At 43.3% G+C, this 18,444-nt stretch overlaps 1 protein-coding gene across 2 annotated transcripts in view; it reads right to left on the bottom strand.

Moving 5' to 3' along the window:
* Positions 1-7,909: 7,909 nt before the first annotated feature.
* Positions 7,910-18,444, bottom strand: part of IL12RB2 (interleukin 12 receptor subunit beta 2) — a 91,113-nt gene continuing 80,578 nt past the window's right edge. For both annotated transcript variants that reach the window (XM_002750936.6, XM_078333024.1), the window contains exons 14-16: positions 17,875-17,965; positions 14,760-14,859; positions 7,910-9,156 (exon numbers count right to left, since the gene is read on the bottom strand). In XM_002750936.6, the coding sequence (XP_002750982.3) occupies positions 8,614-9,156; positions 14,760-14,859; positions 17,875-17,965 (734 nt within the window). In that variant the 3' untranslated portion in view covers positions 7,910-8,613. The remainder of the gene's footprint in view (positions 9,157-14,759; positions 14,860-17,874; positions 17,966-18,444) is intronic.

Here is an 18,444-nt window from a genome sequence, read left to right as displayed (position 1 = left end):
GCTTGGCCTATATATAAATTGGATTTCAAAGACTGATTATCTCAAATACTACCTTAACGCTCCTACCCCCAGTTACTTGATTGTGTCATGTGCTTTGCCTTTTCTTTGTCTGACAGAAGCACTAAGGATCAATGCAAGTGCCAAACACAGAAGGTGGAGGGGGAAAGAAACATGGGCTAGGGCCACAAAGAGAGTGGTCAGTAGTATGTCTCTAGACCCAGGTCTTTGAAAAGAAATTGGTAATATTTTATTGAGTATCCAATTACAAGAGTATTGAGCAGGTATGATTAGAAGAATGTAAAAAAATCTAAAAACTATGGCTAGAGATAACCATAGTTAGCATTTTGGTGTATATTCTTTATGATTTTTTGCATTGATTTGTAAAAGTGAAATGATTCTATTCAGCCTTTCTTTCCTTTTTATTATTTTTTTCCAGACGTCATTACAAATATTCAGCCTTTTGTAAATGACCATTTCCATGTCAAATATCGATATACTTTTTTAAGTATAACACTGTTGCCCAGGTGATCCTCCTGCCTCCGCCTCCCAAGAAGGTGGGACTACAGGCATAAGCCACCATGCCCTGTTAATTAAAAAAAAAAAAAAATTGATAGAGATGGGGTCTTGCTATGTTGTTGCGCAGGCTGGTCTTGAACTCCTGGCTTTAAGTGATCCTCTGGCCCTGGCTCCCAAAGAGCTGGGAATACAGGTATAAGCCACTCTACCCAGCCTTCCTTATACTTAAAAAAACATAAACCAAAAAAAAAAAAAAAAAAATCACTGCATAGAATGCTTTTTATCAATTCTAAGATATATCTCAAATTTTAGGCATATTAACATGTTAAAAAAATTGTGCATCATAGATATTAATAGCCTATTACAGTTTTATTGGCTTTTTTTTTTTGTAGTTAAAACATAAACTAATGATGTCTTTTTTTTTTTTTTTTTTTTTTTTTGAGATGGAGTTTTGCTCTTGTTGCCCAGGCTGGAGTGCAATGGCGACATCGTGGCTCACTGCAACCTCCACCTCCTGGGTTCAAGAGATTCTTCTGCCTCATCCTCCTGAGTAGCTGGGATTACAGGCATGCACCACCAAACGTGGCTAATTTTGTACTTTTAGTAGAGCCGGGGTTTCTCCATGTTGTCAGGCTGGTCTCGAACTCCCAACCTCAGGGGATCCATCCGCCTCGGCTTCCCAAAGTTCTGGGATTACAGGTGTGAGCCACGGCACCTGGCTAATGAGATGTCTTAAAACTGCTGGAGTCTTAGATTCCTTGAAATTCAGTATTTAATTGTACCCATATATCATGATTTAACCAGGTCTCTACTGAAGGGCATTTAAGACTTTTCCCTCTCCCTGCTCCTCACCATTTTATAAAATGAATGCTGCTGAGGAATCCTGCATTCAATTTAATATATTTATACTGTTCCTTAGGTTATAGTGTAGGAGTGGAGTTGTGTATTCAAATTTTATTGAATATTGTCCATCTGCCTTCTACAAAGGAGCCAACTTATTTTTGTTTTCTTTTTCATGAGATGGAGTCTCACTCTTGCCCAGGATGGAATGTAGTGGCACAATCTTGGCTCACTACAACCTCCATCTCCCAGGTTCAAGCGATTCTCATGCCTCAGCTTCCTGAGTAGCTGGGATTACAGGTGCCCGCCACCATGCCCAGCTAATTTTTTTTTCTTTTAGTAGAGACGGGGTTTTGTCATGTTGGCTAGGATGGTCTCTACTCCTAATCTCAAGTGATCCACCCACCTCAGCCTCCCAAAGTCCTGGGATTATAGGCATGAGCTACCATGCCTGACCTGTTGCAAATATTTTTATCTGTGTGCGTGTGTGAAAGAGCAAGAGAGTTTTGCAAGGCTTTAATCTATTTTGAAAATTCATTCTAGTTAGGCTGTGATCTAATGATCCAATTTGTTTCCATCAGCCAGCAGATTGATTGAATTGCTTATCTTTTTCTAGGTTGGGAAGAAGACCCTCTGATCTCTTGAGAGGTGCTTTACTCCTGAGGGTTCACCTATCAGCTTTTCATAAAGGTGGATAATGTGAACTTCCATGAGTCAGGCAAGTTAGAAAGAGGAAAACATGCCTCCTTTGGAGGGCTTGAGTGGTGCTATTGGGACAGGTGACAACTGCATTAGATGACTGAAAAGAGCAGAACCTGGTGGAGAAAAACCAAAAATCGAACACTGGGAGCTATTACATAATGTGCCTAGTTTGGCATTGCTTTCACAGGTCTCAGAGGATTGGTGAATTAAAGCCGAAGCTGAAAGGCTATTAACAGAAGCTGAAAAAGTGTGACAGTGTGGAAAGAAGAAGGAAGAGAAAAATCTAACACTAGTTTAATTTTCGTATTGCCTGTGGGGTATACAGAAACCTAGAAAATAGAATCTCTGGCTCTAGGGAAAGAGAGGAGTCTTTCAAAGATTCTCATGGTGAGGATTTCCATGAATTCATTAAGAGTGAACTCAAGTGCTGGGCGCAGTGGCTCACACCTGTAATCCCAGCACTTGAGGAGGCTGAAGTGGGCCAATCACTTGAATTCAGGAATTTTAGACCAGCCTGAGCAACACTGCGAAACCCTGTCTCTACAAAAAATATAAAAATTAGCCAGGCTCTACCCGCAGACCACAACTAAATGCAGAAGCAACTTCTGTGACCAGATGGTGGACGTCGGGGTGTTTCCCCACACACCAAGCAGCAGACATCATCTGGGTGTCCTCTGATTCAGTGCCAATACTGTTCTGGGTATTGGGAACACAGAGATAGTGTCAGATCCCACAAGTTGCGGGCTGAGTCCCCTAGACTGTCCCAACCCCACCAGTTACAAGTCCAGCCCCGGAACTTCTGACCAATCAGCTTTAAGTTGAGGTTCCCACAACCCCCTCTTTGGGTTTGATTAATTTGCTGAGCAGCTCACAGAACTCAGGGAAACAAGCTTTATTGGTTTATTACAAAGGATGCAGATGAGATGTGTAGTGCAAGGAATGGGGGAAGGGGCATGGAGCTTCCATGCGCCACCTTTCAGGAATCTCCACATGTTTAGCTATTTGGAAGCTCTCTGAATCCAGTCCTCTTGGGTTTTGCTTTTTTTGTTGTGTTTTGTTTTGTTTTTTAGACAGTCTTGTCCTGCTGGAGTGCAGTGGCATGATCTTGGCTCACCGCAACCTTCGTCTCCCGAGTTCAAGCGATTCTCATGGCTCAGCCTTCCAAGTAGCCAGAATTATAGGCATGTGCCACCACGCTTGGTTAATTTTTGTATTTTGAGTGGAGATGGGGTTTTCGCCAAATTGGCCAGGCTAGTCTCAAACCCCTGGCCTCCAGTCATCCACCCGCCTTGGCCTCCCAAAGTGCTGGGATTACAGGTATGAGTCAATTGTACCTGGCCCTCTTGTTTTTCGTTTTTTTTTTTTTTCATCCAGCCCGAAATGTAACCACTTGGGTTTTTATGAAAGCTTCATGACATCAGCATTTCTTCTCCCAGGGTATAGGGTGGGACCCTCTCATGGAAGGGTCTTAAGACCCACAATCAGAAAGGCAGGGGAATGTTAGAGTGAAAGGAGGGTAGGAGAAGGTTAAAGGCCAGCCACTGGGGCCTGACAGACACAATATTATCTCAAAACACTAAGGAGGGCTATGGGAGTTACTGTTATGGGACAGGGATCTTGATCTTGAGCAAGAAAGAATTTGAGGTAAATGAGTAAAGTGAAAGTAAGTTTATTAAGAAAGTAAAGGAGTAAAATAATGGCTACTCCATACATAGAGCAGCAACATGGGCTGCTTGATTGAGTACACTTACATTTCTTTTTTTTTTTTTTTTTTTGAGACAGTCTTACTATGTCACCCAGGCTAGAGTGCAATGGCTCAACCTTGGTTCTCCTCAAGCTCCGCCTCCCGGCTTCTAAGCAATTCTGCCTCAGCCACCTGAGTAGCTGGGATTACAGGCACAGTCCACCGTGCCTGGCTAATTTTGTATTTTTAGTAGAGATGGGGTTTTACCATATTGGCCAGGCTGGTCTCGAACTCCTGACCTCAGGTGATTCACCTGCCTCAGCCTCCCAAATTGCTGGGATTATTGCCAAGTTTTTCTTGATATGCTAAACAAGAGGTGAATTATTTATTAGTTTTCCAAGAAAGGTGGGCAATTCCCAGAGCTGTGAGTTTCTTCCCCTTTTAGACCCTATTGGGTCATGGCACTGGAGGGAGTGTCTGTTAACATGCTAATGCATTATATTTAGCATATAAGGAGCAGTGAGGATGACCAGCTTGGTTTTGGTGGGTCCCCATCTTGGTTTTGGTGGGTTTTGTCTGCCTTCTTTACCACAACTTCTTTTATATGCAGGGTCTTTGTGACTTGTGTCTTGTGCTGACCTAGCTCATCCTGTGACTAAGAATGCCTAACCTCCTAGGAATGCAGCCCAGTAGGTCTCAGCCTTATTTTACCCATCCTCTATTCAAGATGGAGTCACTCTAGTTCAAACACCTCTGACATTATGAGCCAGCAACCATAGATGAAAACCAATATATATCATTATATGTGAGAGATGGGAAAGTTCTTCAAAGTTTTATCTTAGACTACATTATAAGGAGTTACAATCTCTTGCTCTATGTCCATTATCTGCTATTAGTATAAACATATATTCATGTATGTATATTCTCCAAATCAGCCACCTTGACTCACTCTGGCATGTCTGAACAGAACTGGGCAAGCTCCAAACCCTGGTCCATGCCATTCCTTATTTGGAAACCCTCCTGACTTTCTCTTGACTAGCTTCCTCTTTTTCCTCATCTTCTTCCTTGTCTTCTTTCCCCCCCTTAACTATTCAGGAAATTTTCAAGTTTTTAGCCAATCAGGTAAAATATAGAATGTGGGGTCCCGTTCTGGCCAATGAAAACTGACACAGCAGTAGGGTGACTGCATCAGGTTACGAAAGTTATAAATATCCCTGTCTTCTTGGTTCAGATGTGCTCTCGTGGCAGGACTGCCGGCGAGTTGCACCCTTCCTGCAGGTAGTAAAAGTAGCCTTGCTGAGCGATCCATTGTCTCGGTGTGGATTCTTCCCAACGTTATAAACCTATTTCCAATATTATCACACCATGAAATTACTGACAATTTTTCTAAGAAATGAAAGCCTGACTCTACATTGGTGAGTTCCACCTAAACCTGGTGAATCTAGCAACTTGGCTTGGGGATTTTACTAGTGTTGAAGGGGCAGGAGGGAGAAGAGCAGATTGTGAAAAACACTTGGGACAATGGCAGAACAGAGTTACCCATCCTCTGTCATTCATGGAAAGAGGACACCTTATCTGGCAGAGTGACTGCCAAAGACATGCTCAAATATGTCTTGAAAACGAGAAACACTCCTCTGCATTCACAGCGGTGCTGTCAACAAACAGTGGGGTAGAATGAGGTTTGGGAAGGAAAATGAGCAAATGCAAATAATTGTTCCAAGAATGAGGAAGTGGGCACAGCTGGGCTAGCTTCTGGACTCGAAAGAATAAGACAAAGCAGTGGCAGGTGACACTGTTGTGAAAAGAAAATCAATCTAAGCTAAAGGGAAAAGTCAAGCTGGGAACTGCATCAGGCCAACCCGCCTCCCATCATATCTCCCACCTCAAAAAGAAACTGTCTACTTTCATCAAAATTTGCCTTCGAGGGCTTCAGGATCTTTAGCCTAAAACTGTTCTGTTGAACTTCACCATAGCTGATCTTCACAGGTGTGGGACAAAGTATAGACAGAACTCAGCATCATCCCTCTGCTCACCTGAGCTACCTCTTTCTCACATGTAAATTGTGTATTTAATGAAAGGCTGATCTAAACACCAAAAGAATGCAACTTTTTGTCTCTTATTTACCTATGACCTGGAAGCCCCCACTTTGAGTTGTCCCGCCTTTCCAGACCCAACCAATGTACATCTTCCATATGTTGATTGATGTCTTATGTCTCCCTAAAATGTATAAAACCAAGCTGTGCCTCAACCACTTTGGGCACATGTCCTCCAGACCTCCTGAGGCTGTGTCAGTGTGTGTCCTTAACCTTGGCAAAATAAAAACTTTTTAAATTAATTGAGACCTTTTACAGATACTTGCAGGTTCATGATGCTTACCTTTTCATTGCTAGCTACTATGGACCAGGCCTGATGCTGGTGCTGGAGAAACACTGCCAAAGTGCCTGCTTTCAAGTTGTTTGCAGTCCAACAGAGAAAGTAAGTATTGGAATTCATGCTGAGGAGGCCTCAGCATCCTTAGGAGTCTTTAGGAGTCAAGGAAGGATTTCTTAAAAAAAAATTTTTTGGGGGAAGACAAATGAGAGTTGCAGTATAATCTGAGACTGTAAGGGAAAAAAGTGTGGGGAGGTTAAATGGGATGTTGTGGACACAAGAGAGGGGAGAAGAGTGGCTGAGATGGGCAACAGGTCATCAAAAGGAAGCCAACGATAGGAAAAACCAGTTATTGTAAGAAAACAGTGAAGTTAGCTCCCATTGCCAAAAGATCATTTGTTGGTCCATTTCTGAGGCGGTGGCCTTGTCTGGCATGGTTTTTGTCAGTCAAGGGCACGTCCTGGGTGCAGGCAAGCTACAGCGATGCTGAGAGGAAAGGAACCCTTGGGGGTGCCCCACAATAATAGCTAAATAAAGTAGAATAGTAATAGAAAGGAAGGAACTTTTCAAAAAAAAAAAAAAAAAGGCCTGAGAAAACTATCGATGTGAAATTTGGAATTGCAGGAAACAAGGATGTATCAAGAGTTTCAACATGAAGCAGAGCAACTGTCCATTGCTCAATTTTTAGATCTCCGGGGGAAATCTGGTAAACCTAAAGTGCAAGAACAGTTATTTATACAGGACTGGGCTCTGTATGGACAAGTTTCTAGTGCTGCACATTAGGGAAGAAGTACACATTTGCAACAGGTATTTTGTTAAATGAAAATCCAGAGGCTGGGCGCAGTGGCTCATGTCTGTAATCCCAGCACTTTGGGAGGCCTAGGTGAGTAGATCACGAGGTCAGGAGATCGAGACCATCCTGGCCAACATGGAGAAACCTTAACTCTACTAAAAATATAAAAATTAGCTGGGCGTGGTGGTGTGTTCCTGTAATCCCAGCTACTTGGGAGGCTGAGGCAGGAGAATTGCTTGAACCAGGGAGTCGGAGGTTGCAGTGAGCCAAGACTGCACCCTTGCACTCCAGCCTGGCAACAGGTCAAGACTCCATCTCAAAAAAAAGAAAATCTAGAGGATGATAGCAAAGCCATCTCTGTTCCAGTGTTTGTGTGGGAAGGGGTGGGTGTTAGACCCCAGGCTTGACAGGAATTTAAGAAAAAGTTTTTTGGATCTTTTATCCTGTTCTTTTGGGAAGAGCACTATTAGCAGTTTAGACAAAGACTTTTCTCCACCAGCTTGGTAGAAGTGCCTGTGGTGAAGAGCCAGAGGCAGCAATGTGCCAGGGAGGGTGACAAGCTAGGGACCATAGCTTTAAAGAGCAAAACATGGATCAGGTTCCAAGTCCATGCTGTGGAAAAGAGAGTTATCTTCCAGGCTCAACTTGAGCTGTCAGAGGACCAGCTCAAAATCTTCTTGGGGCATGAAAGCTGTGCCTCTGGGAACAGGGGACAGACAACTTCTGAGGGTAACCTTGGAGGTTGGGGTCTTAGACCCTGAGACAGCCCTGGTCCTGAAGGCAGCAAAAAGGAGAGGAAACAAGGGGTCAGAGAGCCTTTGGTTCAGCCCTTTACAAGACACCCAAGTGAGTACTATAGTGAGTTTATGGTAGCTCTTCACCATCCAGCTGCCCTTGACACACTGAAAGGGTTGAAGCCAAAATAAAACAATAAACCAGCATAACTAGAAAAAAGGTACATTCTTAGACTTCTACAAATAAAACCAGTCATGACCACCTTGGGGGCCCTTTGACACTGGTGTTTACCAGTGTCTTTTATGTCCTCGTCCATAGAACTAGGCTGATTTGTTATGGTGGCTCCCAGTAATCTAGGAGCCATCTAGAGCTGTGCTCTCCAAAACAGTAGCCACTAGCCACATGTGATGATTTAAATTTACAATCAAAATATAATTCCTTAGTCAAGCTAAACACATTTCAAGTGATAAACATCCAGTGTCCCTAGTGTTTACTGTATTGGCCAGTGAGTGCAGAGGTAGAACGTTTCCATCATCTCAGGAAGTTCTGTTGAACAGTACTGATCTGCTGTGTATGGTCTTCTATGTAGCAGGTGCTTTTAGAAATAGTCTTTGCATGAATGGTCCTCTGGACTGTTTGCCATTACTCCTAGGAGCTGTGGTTTCTACTCTCCTCTTTTCCCTTTCTGGCCAGCATAGCCAAGAAAGTTACCAGGAATTCAAGTTGGAGTCTCTAAGTCCACATGGTGAAGGATGTAATCTTAAGGCCCTGGGAAAGGCAAGATGAGATATCTGTGTGAAGACCAACTCCCAGTTCCTAAGAACCTCCCAGAGCTGGCTTGCCTGTCCTCTAGCTACAGGCAGACTGATGGTGGCACCCAGAGATGACAGCCGCTGGCATTGGGGCTGGGAGAATTATGGCAGGCTGTGCTGGTTGTGGGCACACTGACTTTCCAGGCTTTAAGCTTCACCACTCAGAGCATGAGGGAGTCACACCCCATCTTTAACTGATCCAGAGTCAGCTTATCACCATAGGAAAAGGTGAGTGGGTGAAGAGAACTTGAGGGGAAAACAGAAAGGGAGATATGCTGAGGCTCCAGTTCTTCCAGAGAGTCAGAGAGAGGCACCTCATGTGCAGGGAGATCATCTATGTTGGAGGGTAAGTAGCCGTGATGGGTGGGAAGGTCGCCCGCTGGGAGCACTGTCCAGGGACCGGCTGGGTTTTCTGGCTTTGAGTCAGGGCCCCTGCTCTCCAGCACCTTGTACAGATCTACCAGTTGTCTCCTCTCAGCTGGGAGAGCTCTTGAAGATGGTGGGCTTGAGGCACTGGGCATCATGTCTTTCTCAGAGGTCTGGTGACTTTGGATTCCTTTTCCCCTTTGTAGCCAGTTGGAGCAATGGGGATGTCTGAAGACTGGGGTCACTTGATGAAGGACTTCACTGATGACAAGGGGTTCAGGGTCTTCAGGAGTGGGCCAGTCTGTCAGGAGCCTGTCCAAGGGCAGCTGTGTCTTCTCCTGAGAGAAAGGAGGAGGAAGAGGCTTATACTGGTATAGAAGCGACCTTAGCAAACTATTTCTCCAAGATTCCCAAAGGCCTCACAAACTGCACTGCCTCCTCAGCCCTGGCTGAGGAACATGGTGGGCACTGGAGTTTGTGAAGTAAGAGAAACAGTTAACAGTGTCAAGGAGGCAGAGGAACAGGAGTCAGAGACTCCTCTCAACCCCCAGCCAGTGAGTGATTCACTACCCCATTCAACCTTCAACCTGTTTCTTTTTTTGTCACCCAGGCTCGAGTGCAGTGGCGCAATCTTGGCTCATTGTAACCTCCGCCTCCCAGGTTCAAGTGATTCTTGTGCCTCAGCCTCCTGAGTGGCTGGGATTATAGGCATATGCTCCCATGTCCGGCTAATTTTTATATTTTTAGTAGAGACGAGGCTTCACCATGTTGGCCTGGCTTGTCTCGAACTCCTGACCCCAAGTGCCTGACTTGGCCTCCCAAAGTGCTGGAATTACAGGTGTGAGCCACCATGCCCGGCCCCATTTCTAATGTCAACCAAGCTGTACTACTTGCTTTTCCTCGAGGACAGAGGGCACCAGAGATGCAAAGGAAAGGCTGAGACTTCTGTCTGGGGTAGGAGGCCAGGAAGCCTTTAGGGTCACACTAAACAGGTGATGAGGGGACACAAGAGCTGAGTCCTAAGAGATGTGTGGTATTTTCCAGGTAGGAAGGTGCTGGCAAGGAGGATAGGTGTATTCTGGAACCTGCTCATTATTTCTTATGACTGATAACCCGAGGCTTCAGAAATAAGAAGTGATCACATCACATGGTGCCTTTTACGTTATGCAAGAGGGTTTAGACCTTGGGAGAACTACTGAAAGATTTCAGGCAAGGTAATATCCTTGTTATATCTGCTTTTAAGAAAGACTACTTTGTCCTATTTAACAGATAAGTAAAAATAAAAATAAAAAAAAAGAAAGACTACTTTGGAGTAACATTTTTAGAATAAATTTTCATCCATTTTTGCCTTTAGCTAATTTTGTTTGTAACAGACAGAATTAGCTTATACTTTTGTTAATTAATGAATTCTCTTCCTTGTTTTCTCTTAGCATCCTGCCAGTGACCAGCTCTTCAATGTAGTATCTCTTTCCTTTCCGAACTTGCTGCCAATTCCTGATTCTAAGTCCTCGGCACTTTATTAACATTTTTAAAAACTGGGCTTTAATTGGGGTCTCCTTGTATCCTAGAAAGAATCCTACACACTGGCTGCTTGATATTTCCCAAGCAGAGGTCCAGAACCTCGATCGACTTGGCCTCCATGCACAGTCAGGATTCTACATTGGCCCTGCAGTTGGTTCCTGCGCTTCTCCACCTCCCGGTCCTCTTCAGAAGCTGCTCTTTCAGCCACTGTCCCAGTTTTACTATCACGCCCTTCTCTCAGTGCCCCACACACTTTTGCTTCCACCGCCAGCCCCCAGCCTTCTTTTTGTGTGTCTTCCATTGTCCCCGGCTTGGCACCTTCGTGTTCCATGAGACCCCTGGTGACTGTCCCTTCCCTTGGATGCCTATTCAATGAAGCAACCCACCATTAGATTCTTGGCATGTTGTGCTTTGTGCTGTCGCTTTCTTTACATGCCTGTAAGTCATGTGTGCACCGGGACCATCTCTTACAGGAGGAGTATGACGACAAAAAATAGCCTTGGGACAAGGCACACCCTGGGGACTAGTCCCAACTCTGACACATTGGGTATGCCTGGGAATACCCAATCAACCTCTCTGGGACCTCAGTTCTCTGATTTGTCCAATGACAAATTGTGCAAGAGGGGGTTGGTCTGGATCTTCTGACACCCTCTCCCTTGCCTTGGGCAAGACAAGTGTCGGGAAGGTGAACTGTCTCAGAACAGATTTCCACTTAGGGCCCCACCAAGCTAGAGGATGTGCATGTTTCACTTTGGGGAGCCTGCTCTTTTCTGATCACTGCTCAAACTGGCCCTGGCACATTGGTCTGGCTCGGAACACAGCTGGCAGCTCTGGGAAGCTGAGCTGCCAAAGTGCTGCTACCGCAGATGTGGGAGAGATTACATGGTTTGCGGAAATGGCTTGTTGTTTTCACAAGGTGAGGTGTTTGCTCTGCCATCATGAGAGCGACAGCAACACTGAGAGGCTGCTTCTCCCGTCTTTTACAAAGCAGGCCCTCTGGCTGCCAAGTCCTTGGAGGCAGGCCTCTTAAACCACTATCAGTTCAGGAACCTCATGCCACTGTTTTAAGCTTTTACAAGCTGGATGACACCCCAGCGATCCCCTTTATGATTTGGCCTTTTCCTCCAGAGCTTTAGGGCACATGGTTTTGTAGCCGTATCTTAAGAAACAGTAGGGGATGGAAGGCCTGAAAGCTCAAAGCACATTTTCTGGAAGGAAAGGACACACTATTGTGTTTCTGTTGTCTGCCTCCACCTAGCAGTTTGGTTTCTAAAAACAGTCCACCTCCTTCAAGGGTCAAAGCACACTGGCCATCTCAAGGCCTTCATCCTGAAGGCCATATTTAAGCCGCTTAATTTGAAAAATTTTCTAATTCACTGGTTATTTTTGCAAAAAAATTATATGTCCATAGTTTTCTTAAGATGTTCTAGGCTGAGCGTGGTGGCTTATGCCTGTAATCCCAGCACTTTGGGAGGCTGAGGGAGGTGGATCACTTGAGGTCAAGGGTTCAAAACCAGCGTGGCCAGCACGGTGAAACCCCATCTCTACTAAAAATACAAAAATTAGCCAGGCATGGTGGCAGGTGCCTGTAATCCCAGCTACTTAGGAGGCTGAAGCAGGAGAATCGCTTGAACCTGGGAGGCAGAGGTTGCAGTGAGATGAGATCACGCCATTGCACTTCAGCCTGGGCGACAGAGTGAGACTTCGTTTCAAAAAAGGAAAGAAAAAAAAAGATATTCTAAAAGTTCAAAGAACTGTGTAATGAAAATTAAGTGGCCCTCATACTCTCAGACCCCTCCCTTTACCCATTTCATATGTATCAGTGGGCTTCCAGAAATATCCTGTGCCCATGCTGCAGATGTATGAGTGTTTATAAAATCGCCCTCATTTTTATATAAATGAACCCACTTTAGACAATTGTTACAAATGTTGCTCTTTTTCTTTGTAAGTGTCTTTGAGATCTTTAGGCAATATAGATCCATCTCATTTTTTTAGTAGTTGCCTAATATCCTGTTGTATGAATGTATCCAAAATGTTTAATCTGCCCCCTGGTGGACCTTTCCATTATGCTCTATTTTTGCTTCTGTTGATAATGCTGCAATGAACATTCTTATGCTACACAACTTCAGGTGTATGTGTACCAATTCTATCACCTCCTCCTGTCTTTCTCTAATAAGTCTGTTCATCTCAGAGGTGTAGACTGCTAGGAACACTCTCCTCGCCCGTGATAAAAGATCCTTTACAATGTATAATGCAGTGATCTGGCTTGGTTTTGAGTCCAGGATCCACCATTTACTTGGGCAAGTTACGTAGTCCTCTGTGCCTTAGTTTCCTCATATAAAAAAATGATAATAATCATATAACCTTATAACGCTGTTGCATGGGTTAAATGTTAACATAAAAAAATTTTCAAAAGTGCCTGATACATAGAAGGTAATATATCTAAATTATAATAATGAATATATAATATTATATAATTATATGACATAGAATATATAAAATATATAAATATATAACCTGTGCATTATATATATACACAAACTGCTGTTATTATCACTATTCCTGCAGTTGTAACTTGACAGGGACAAAATCCCTCAGAGGAGACTTAAATTATGTGTCTTCCTGGGAAGAAGGTGAATGACCTTTGTCTTGTGTGACCCATGTATTTTACATAGCATCTTATTTGATCCTCACGGTGGTATGTAAGAATGATATTGTCAACTCCTGTTTTATGGAGGCTGAAACTTGGGCTCAGATAGTTGGGCAAGTTGCCCAAGAGTCACACACATAGTAAGCAGCAGAGGCAGGGGTGGCCTCCAGACTTGATTTCAAAGGCACTAAACTGTAGTGACTTAAATTCCTAAGGAAGCTGTGACTGGGATCCGCTCTTTTGTTTTTTGTTTTTTGTTTTTTTGAGACGGAGTTTCGCTTTTGTTACCCAGGCTGGAGTGCAATGGCACAATCTCGGCTCACTGCAACCTCCACCTCCTGGGTTCAAGCAATTCTCCTGCCTCAGCCTCCTGAGTAGCTGGGACTACAGGTGCACGCCACCATGCCCAGCTAATTTTTGTATTTTTAGTAGAGACGGTGTTTCACCTTATACCAGGATGGTCTCGATATCTTGACCTGCCTCCGCCTCCCAAAATGCTGGATTTATAGGTGTGAGTCACTGTGCCCGGCTGGGATCCGCTATCTATCTATCATCTATCTATCTGTCTATCTATCTATCTATCTATCTATCTATCTATCTATCTATCTATTTTGAGCAGAGGCTGGAACTATGGACCACTGGCTTCGGGCCCAAGGAAGGGTGTGGGTGACAGAACACACTGGGTAGTTAAAGAGAAGCATCTTGGGCGAGAAGCGTTATAAGTTCTTGGAAAGGGAGTCTGGAGCCGTCAAAGCCCCAGACAATGGGAGGAATATTGGTTTGCCACTTCTCTTTCCTATTTCTCCCCTTAAATGTAGTCTTCATGGCAGGGCACGGTGGCTCACTCCTGTAATCCCAGCACTTGGGCAGATTACAAGGTCAGGGGTTCAAGACCAGCCTGGCCAACATAGTGAAACCCTGTCTATACTAAAAATGCAAAAAAAAAATTAGCCTGGTGTTGTGGTGAGCACCTGTAATTCCAGCTACTGGGGAGGCTGAGGCAAGAGAATTGCTTGAACCTGGGAGGCAGAGGTTGCAGTGAGCTGAGATTGTGCCACTGAACTCCAGCTTGGGTAACATAGAGAGACTCTGTCTCAAAAAAAAAAATGTAGTCTTGATATTCAGATGCTTTTAACTTCCAGACCCTCCACCAGGGATGGCCCATCTTGCCCACTGTGAGCTTTTTTACCTCCTTTCCTGGGCCGCAGCAGCTTCCTTCATTTCCTTTACTCTCTGCTCTCTCATCTGCCAGCTGAGCTGCCTATCCTTTAAAACCTTTTCTTTGCACAATGGAATGATATACTGGCTTCCTGCCCAAACCAACATAGTGTGGGTTCTATTTATCTGTTCTATGCTCAGATAGGAAAATCAAAAGCTCCAATTCTCTTGAATTTTGGATGAGTCAATGCTCAGGCTAGTATTCAACAAATGGCCAAAAAAAAAAAAATCTTGCTTTCTTCTTTTGAAATAAGTTAGGTGAGGAGAACAGGAGAGCAGTTTGGTGAGAAGGGGAATGTGAGGCATCCTGAGGAATCAAAAGCTAGGGGGCTTTTAGTCTTATGATTATAAACTTCAGAAGATTCCTGCGTATGGTTGCTCTTAAGTTCGGGGAAAAAAATGAGAGTGATGACTCAGTGGTAGCTTAGCATGAATAATTTAAGCTCAACCGTAGGATCTCAGCACGTGGGCTTCCTTGTAACTACAATGGAAAACTTAGATGTGGTGATCACCAGAACCCCACTGACTGACCACAGAGGCATTATACCTTACCTCCGCGATGGGATATTTCTTAGTGCAAGTGCTGTTTGCTGGATCTGGAATTTCTCTGCTACACCACTGAGGTCTGAGGGCCTCTAGGAGAACAAATACCCTATAGATAAAGAAAACAGTGACATTTGCTTAAGTGTGACACAGTGGCATGGAAGCACAGGTTCTCAGTGCAGTAATTTCAGTGTAAGGGCTGCTTCCGTATGTAAATAAGTAAAATGTAAACACTGAAAGACAAAGGTGATTTATCATCCAAGGCTACAGTAGTTTTCTGTGAAGTTACAACACAGCCACTTGGGGTTTGCTAAATAAACTATGGAACTTTTGATCAACCTGATAGCACTCTATCAGTATCCAGCTATGCCTTCATTCAACAAACATTGATTGAACCCTTAATATGTGACCAGCGCAATGCTACCTGCTGAGCATTGAAGATGACATGTTCCCTACCCTTGCTACTTAGTTAATTAGATTATTTACAAAGAGTTTGTAATGACAGGTAAATTATGCAAACAGTTTTTAAAAAAAGAGGATTCAGAGTGGTATAAATAGCTTGAACACAACCATGTTAAAAATGCCAAGGAAAAGTATTATAGGGAAATATCTGAAATATCTATTAACAGTGGTTGTATCTGGCAGCAAGAGGAAATACAGGTCTTTTATGATGTAGAAGGAAAAATCCTAAAAACATTTCTTATAAATGCATGTGACGTAGCTTTTTTTTTTTTTTTAAGTTCAAGACTAATATGAAACATTTTTAAAGACTTGGCTTAAATAAGCTTTGGTTTTTTTTTAAGTGTGCTTTACAATTTGTCTAACCTTTTGAAGTAAGAGATGTGGCCATGTGACTAGGTTTACTCCAGAGAAATATGAGCAGCAGTGTCTGTGATCTCATAGACATCATGCAGATGAGGATGAAGACAATGCCCAAGGTGTGGTATGCCAAAAAGATGGAAGAAAACCGGATCCCCAAATGACTGTGGAGCACAGCTGCCCACCAATCTGGATATATTACCTCAGGACCGTCATATGGAAGAGAAATAAAGTATTATTTAAGCTACTGCATTTTGGGTTCTCTTTTTTTTTTTTTTTTTGAGATGGAGTGGAGTCTTGCTCTGTCTCCAGGATGGACTGCAGTGGCGTAATCTCGGCTCACTGCAACCTCCACCTCCTGGGTTCAAGTGATCCCCCTGCCTCAGCCTCCCAAGTAGCTAGGACTACAGGTGCATGCCACCACACCTGGCTAATTTTTTGTATTTTAGTAGAAATGGGGCTTCACCATATTGGCCAGAATGGTCTCGATCTCCTGACCTTGTGATCTGCCTGCCTTAGCCTCCCAAAGTGTTGGGATTACAGGCGTGAGCCACCACGCCCAGCCCTCTCTCTCTTTTGTTTTTAAAGGTAGTAGCCTGCACTGTAACTGATCTTCATAATTTCCATGAAGAGGACGCATGTGATCCTAGTTGACTCCTTTTGAGTTAAACTTTTCAAAGTCTTCTAAAGAGAGCTCTGCTTTGAGGTATCTATCACACATTAGATCTTCAATAAATGTGCAGCCTGTTAGACAAGTTCAGTGGCTGGTAGAATGCCTTTGAGTTAGTTTTCTTTTGACCTCTTCTCTTACTTCACACAGCATTTGAAGAAAACTTTGTATTGAATAACCAACTCATTAAAAATCTTTTCTTTGAAACATAATATGTGTTTACTAAGGAAATTTTAGAAAATATAGTTAAACAAGAAAAACTAAAATCACGTACAATTCTATCCCCAGATATAAACATCATTAATACTGTGATTTATATCCTTGGGGCAGAGAGTAATTGCCACTCAATAGTCATTTTCCCCTCCTTCTTAGGAAGAGGACCCAGATTTATTAGGATGACAATGCACTTGGCTAAAGGACCACAGTTTTGTTTTCTTTTCTTGCAGCTCTACCTCAAAGGAAAGACCACAGTGGTTTTTTTGTTGTTGTCACTGTTTTAGGCTGGAGTACATTGACACAGTCTCAACTGACTACAACCTCTCCCTCCTGGGTTCAAGTGATTCTTATGCCTCAGCCTCCCGAGTAGCTGGGACTACAGGTGTGCACCACCCTAGCTGGCTAATTTTTGTATTTTCAGTAGAGACAGGGTTTCACCACATTGGCCAGGCTGGGCTCAAACTCCTGACCTGAGGTGATCTGCCTGCCTCATCCTCCCAAAGTGCTGAGACTACAGACATGAGCCACTGTGCCCAGCCTCAGTCATGTTATTTTTACTTTCATATTATATATAACCAAATTTAATGCTAATTGATATATCTTACATTTGCATGTATGTGTATGCACTATTTTTAAGAAATGAAAGTACATATTGTTTGGCAGGCTGCCTTTTAAATGGAACACAGTAAATATTGTTCATACCATTTAATTTCTACATCATATTTCATGGATGCATAATATGTTATAGTACAAAATATATCAGGATTTTGTTAACAAAATCCCTTATCATTGGACATTTAGGTTGTCTCAAATATTTTCCCTTTCTGAAAATTATTTCAGTGAACATATTTGCCATTAAATATCTGCAGACATTTGTAATATACTTAGAATAGGCTAGGTGGCTCACACCTGTAATCCCAGCACTTTGGGAAGCTTAGGGGGACAGATCACTTGAGATTAGGTGTTCGGGACCAGCCTGGCCAACATGATGAAACCCCATCTCTAATAAAAAATAAAAAAATTAGCCAGGCATGGTGGCGGGCACCTGTAATCCCAGCTACTTGGGAGGCTGAGGTAGGAGAATCGCTTGAACCTGGGAAGTGGAGGTTGCAGTGAGCTGAGATTGCACCACTGCACTCCAGCCTGGGTGACAAGAAGAAAACTCCATCTAAAAAAAAATTATATATATATATATCTCATATATATATATATTCAGAATACATTTCTAGTTAGAGATTATTAGATCAAAAAGGTATATTTTTAAGGATTTGACACATACTGTCACCCAAAATGGTTAAATACATTTAGTCTTTCAACAGGAATGTGTGAGAGTGTCCCTTTCCCTGATCCATGGCAGCAACGGCTATTATCATTTTTTAAAAACCTCATTTACCAAATTGGCAGGTGTAACCAACTCACTTTTGCTGGAAGTAATGTGTCGAGAAAATGCCCACCATGATGATAGCAATGCAAATGCTTGGTGCCACAAACGCCATCCAATTGGCTTTACCTGTAAAGTGAGTTATTGTCAGTGAACATTTCAAAATCCTGTTTGGTGTATGAGCTCTCTGGGTTTTACCGACAGCTCCTGGGCAGCTGTACTCAGGAACAAGATCAGTTCATTTCTGTCTATGCAGTATGAGAAATGGGACCCTAAGGGGGCCAATTCTATGATTCTAAGAGGAGCTCTGGCCCTACAGGGCTCCTTCCACTCACAGGGGCAGAAAGAAAGGAGGTACAGAATGCAAAGCACATTGTGAATTGGGAACCCTGCCCTGGTCCCAGCTCTGCCACTAACAGATGTGTAATCTGTGGACTTCCGTTTCTTGATCTATAACATGTGAACGGTGACATGTACCTTGCTGGTTGTTATGAAGATCAGAGATGGTATATTTAAAGCACATGGCAGTATGTCTGAAGATAGGAGGTCCTCAAGAAAGAGTAGCTATTAATTTTAGCAAAGTATGGGATAAGCCTTTAGCTAGCTAG

This window comes from Callithrix jacchus, chromosome 7 (assembly GCF_049354715.1).
Source record: "Callithrix jacchus isolate 240 chromosome 7, calJac240_pri, whole genome shotgun sequence".
NCBI lineage: Eukaryota > Metazoa > Chordata > Mammalia > Primates > Cebidae > Callithrix > Callithrix jacchus.
This window is presented reverse-complemented; position numbering and strand designations above follow the sequence as displayed.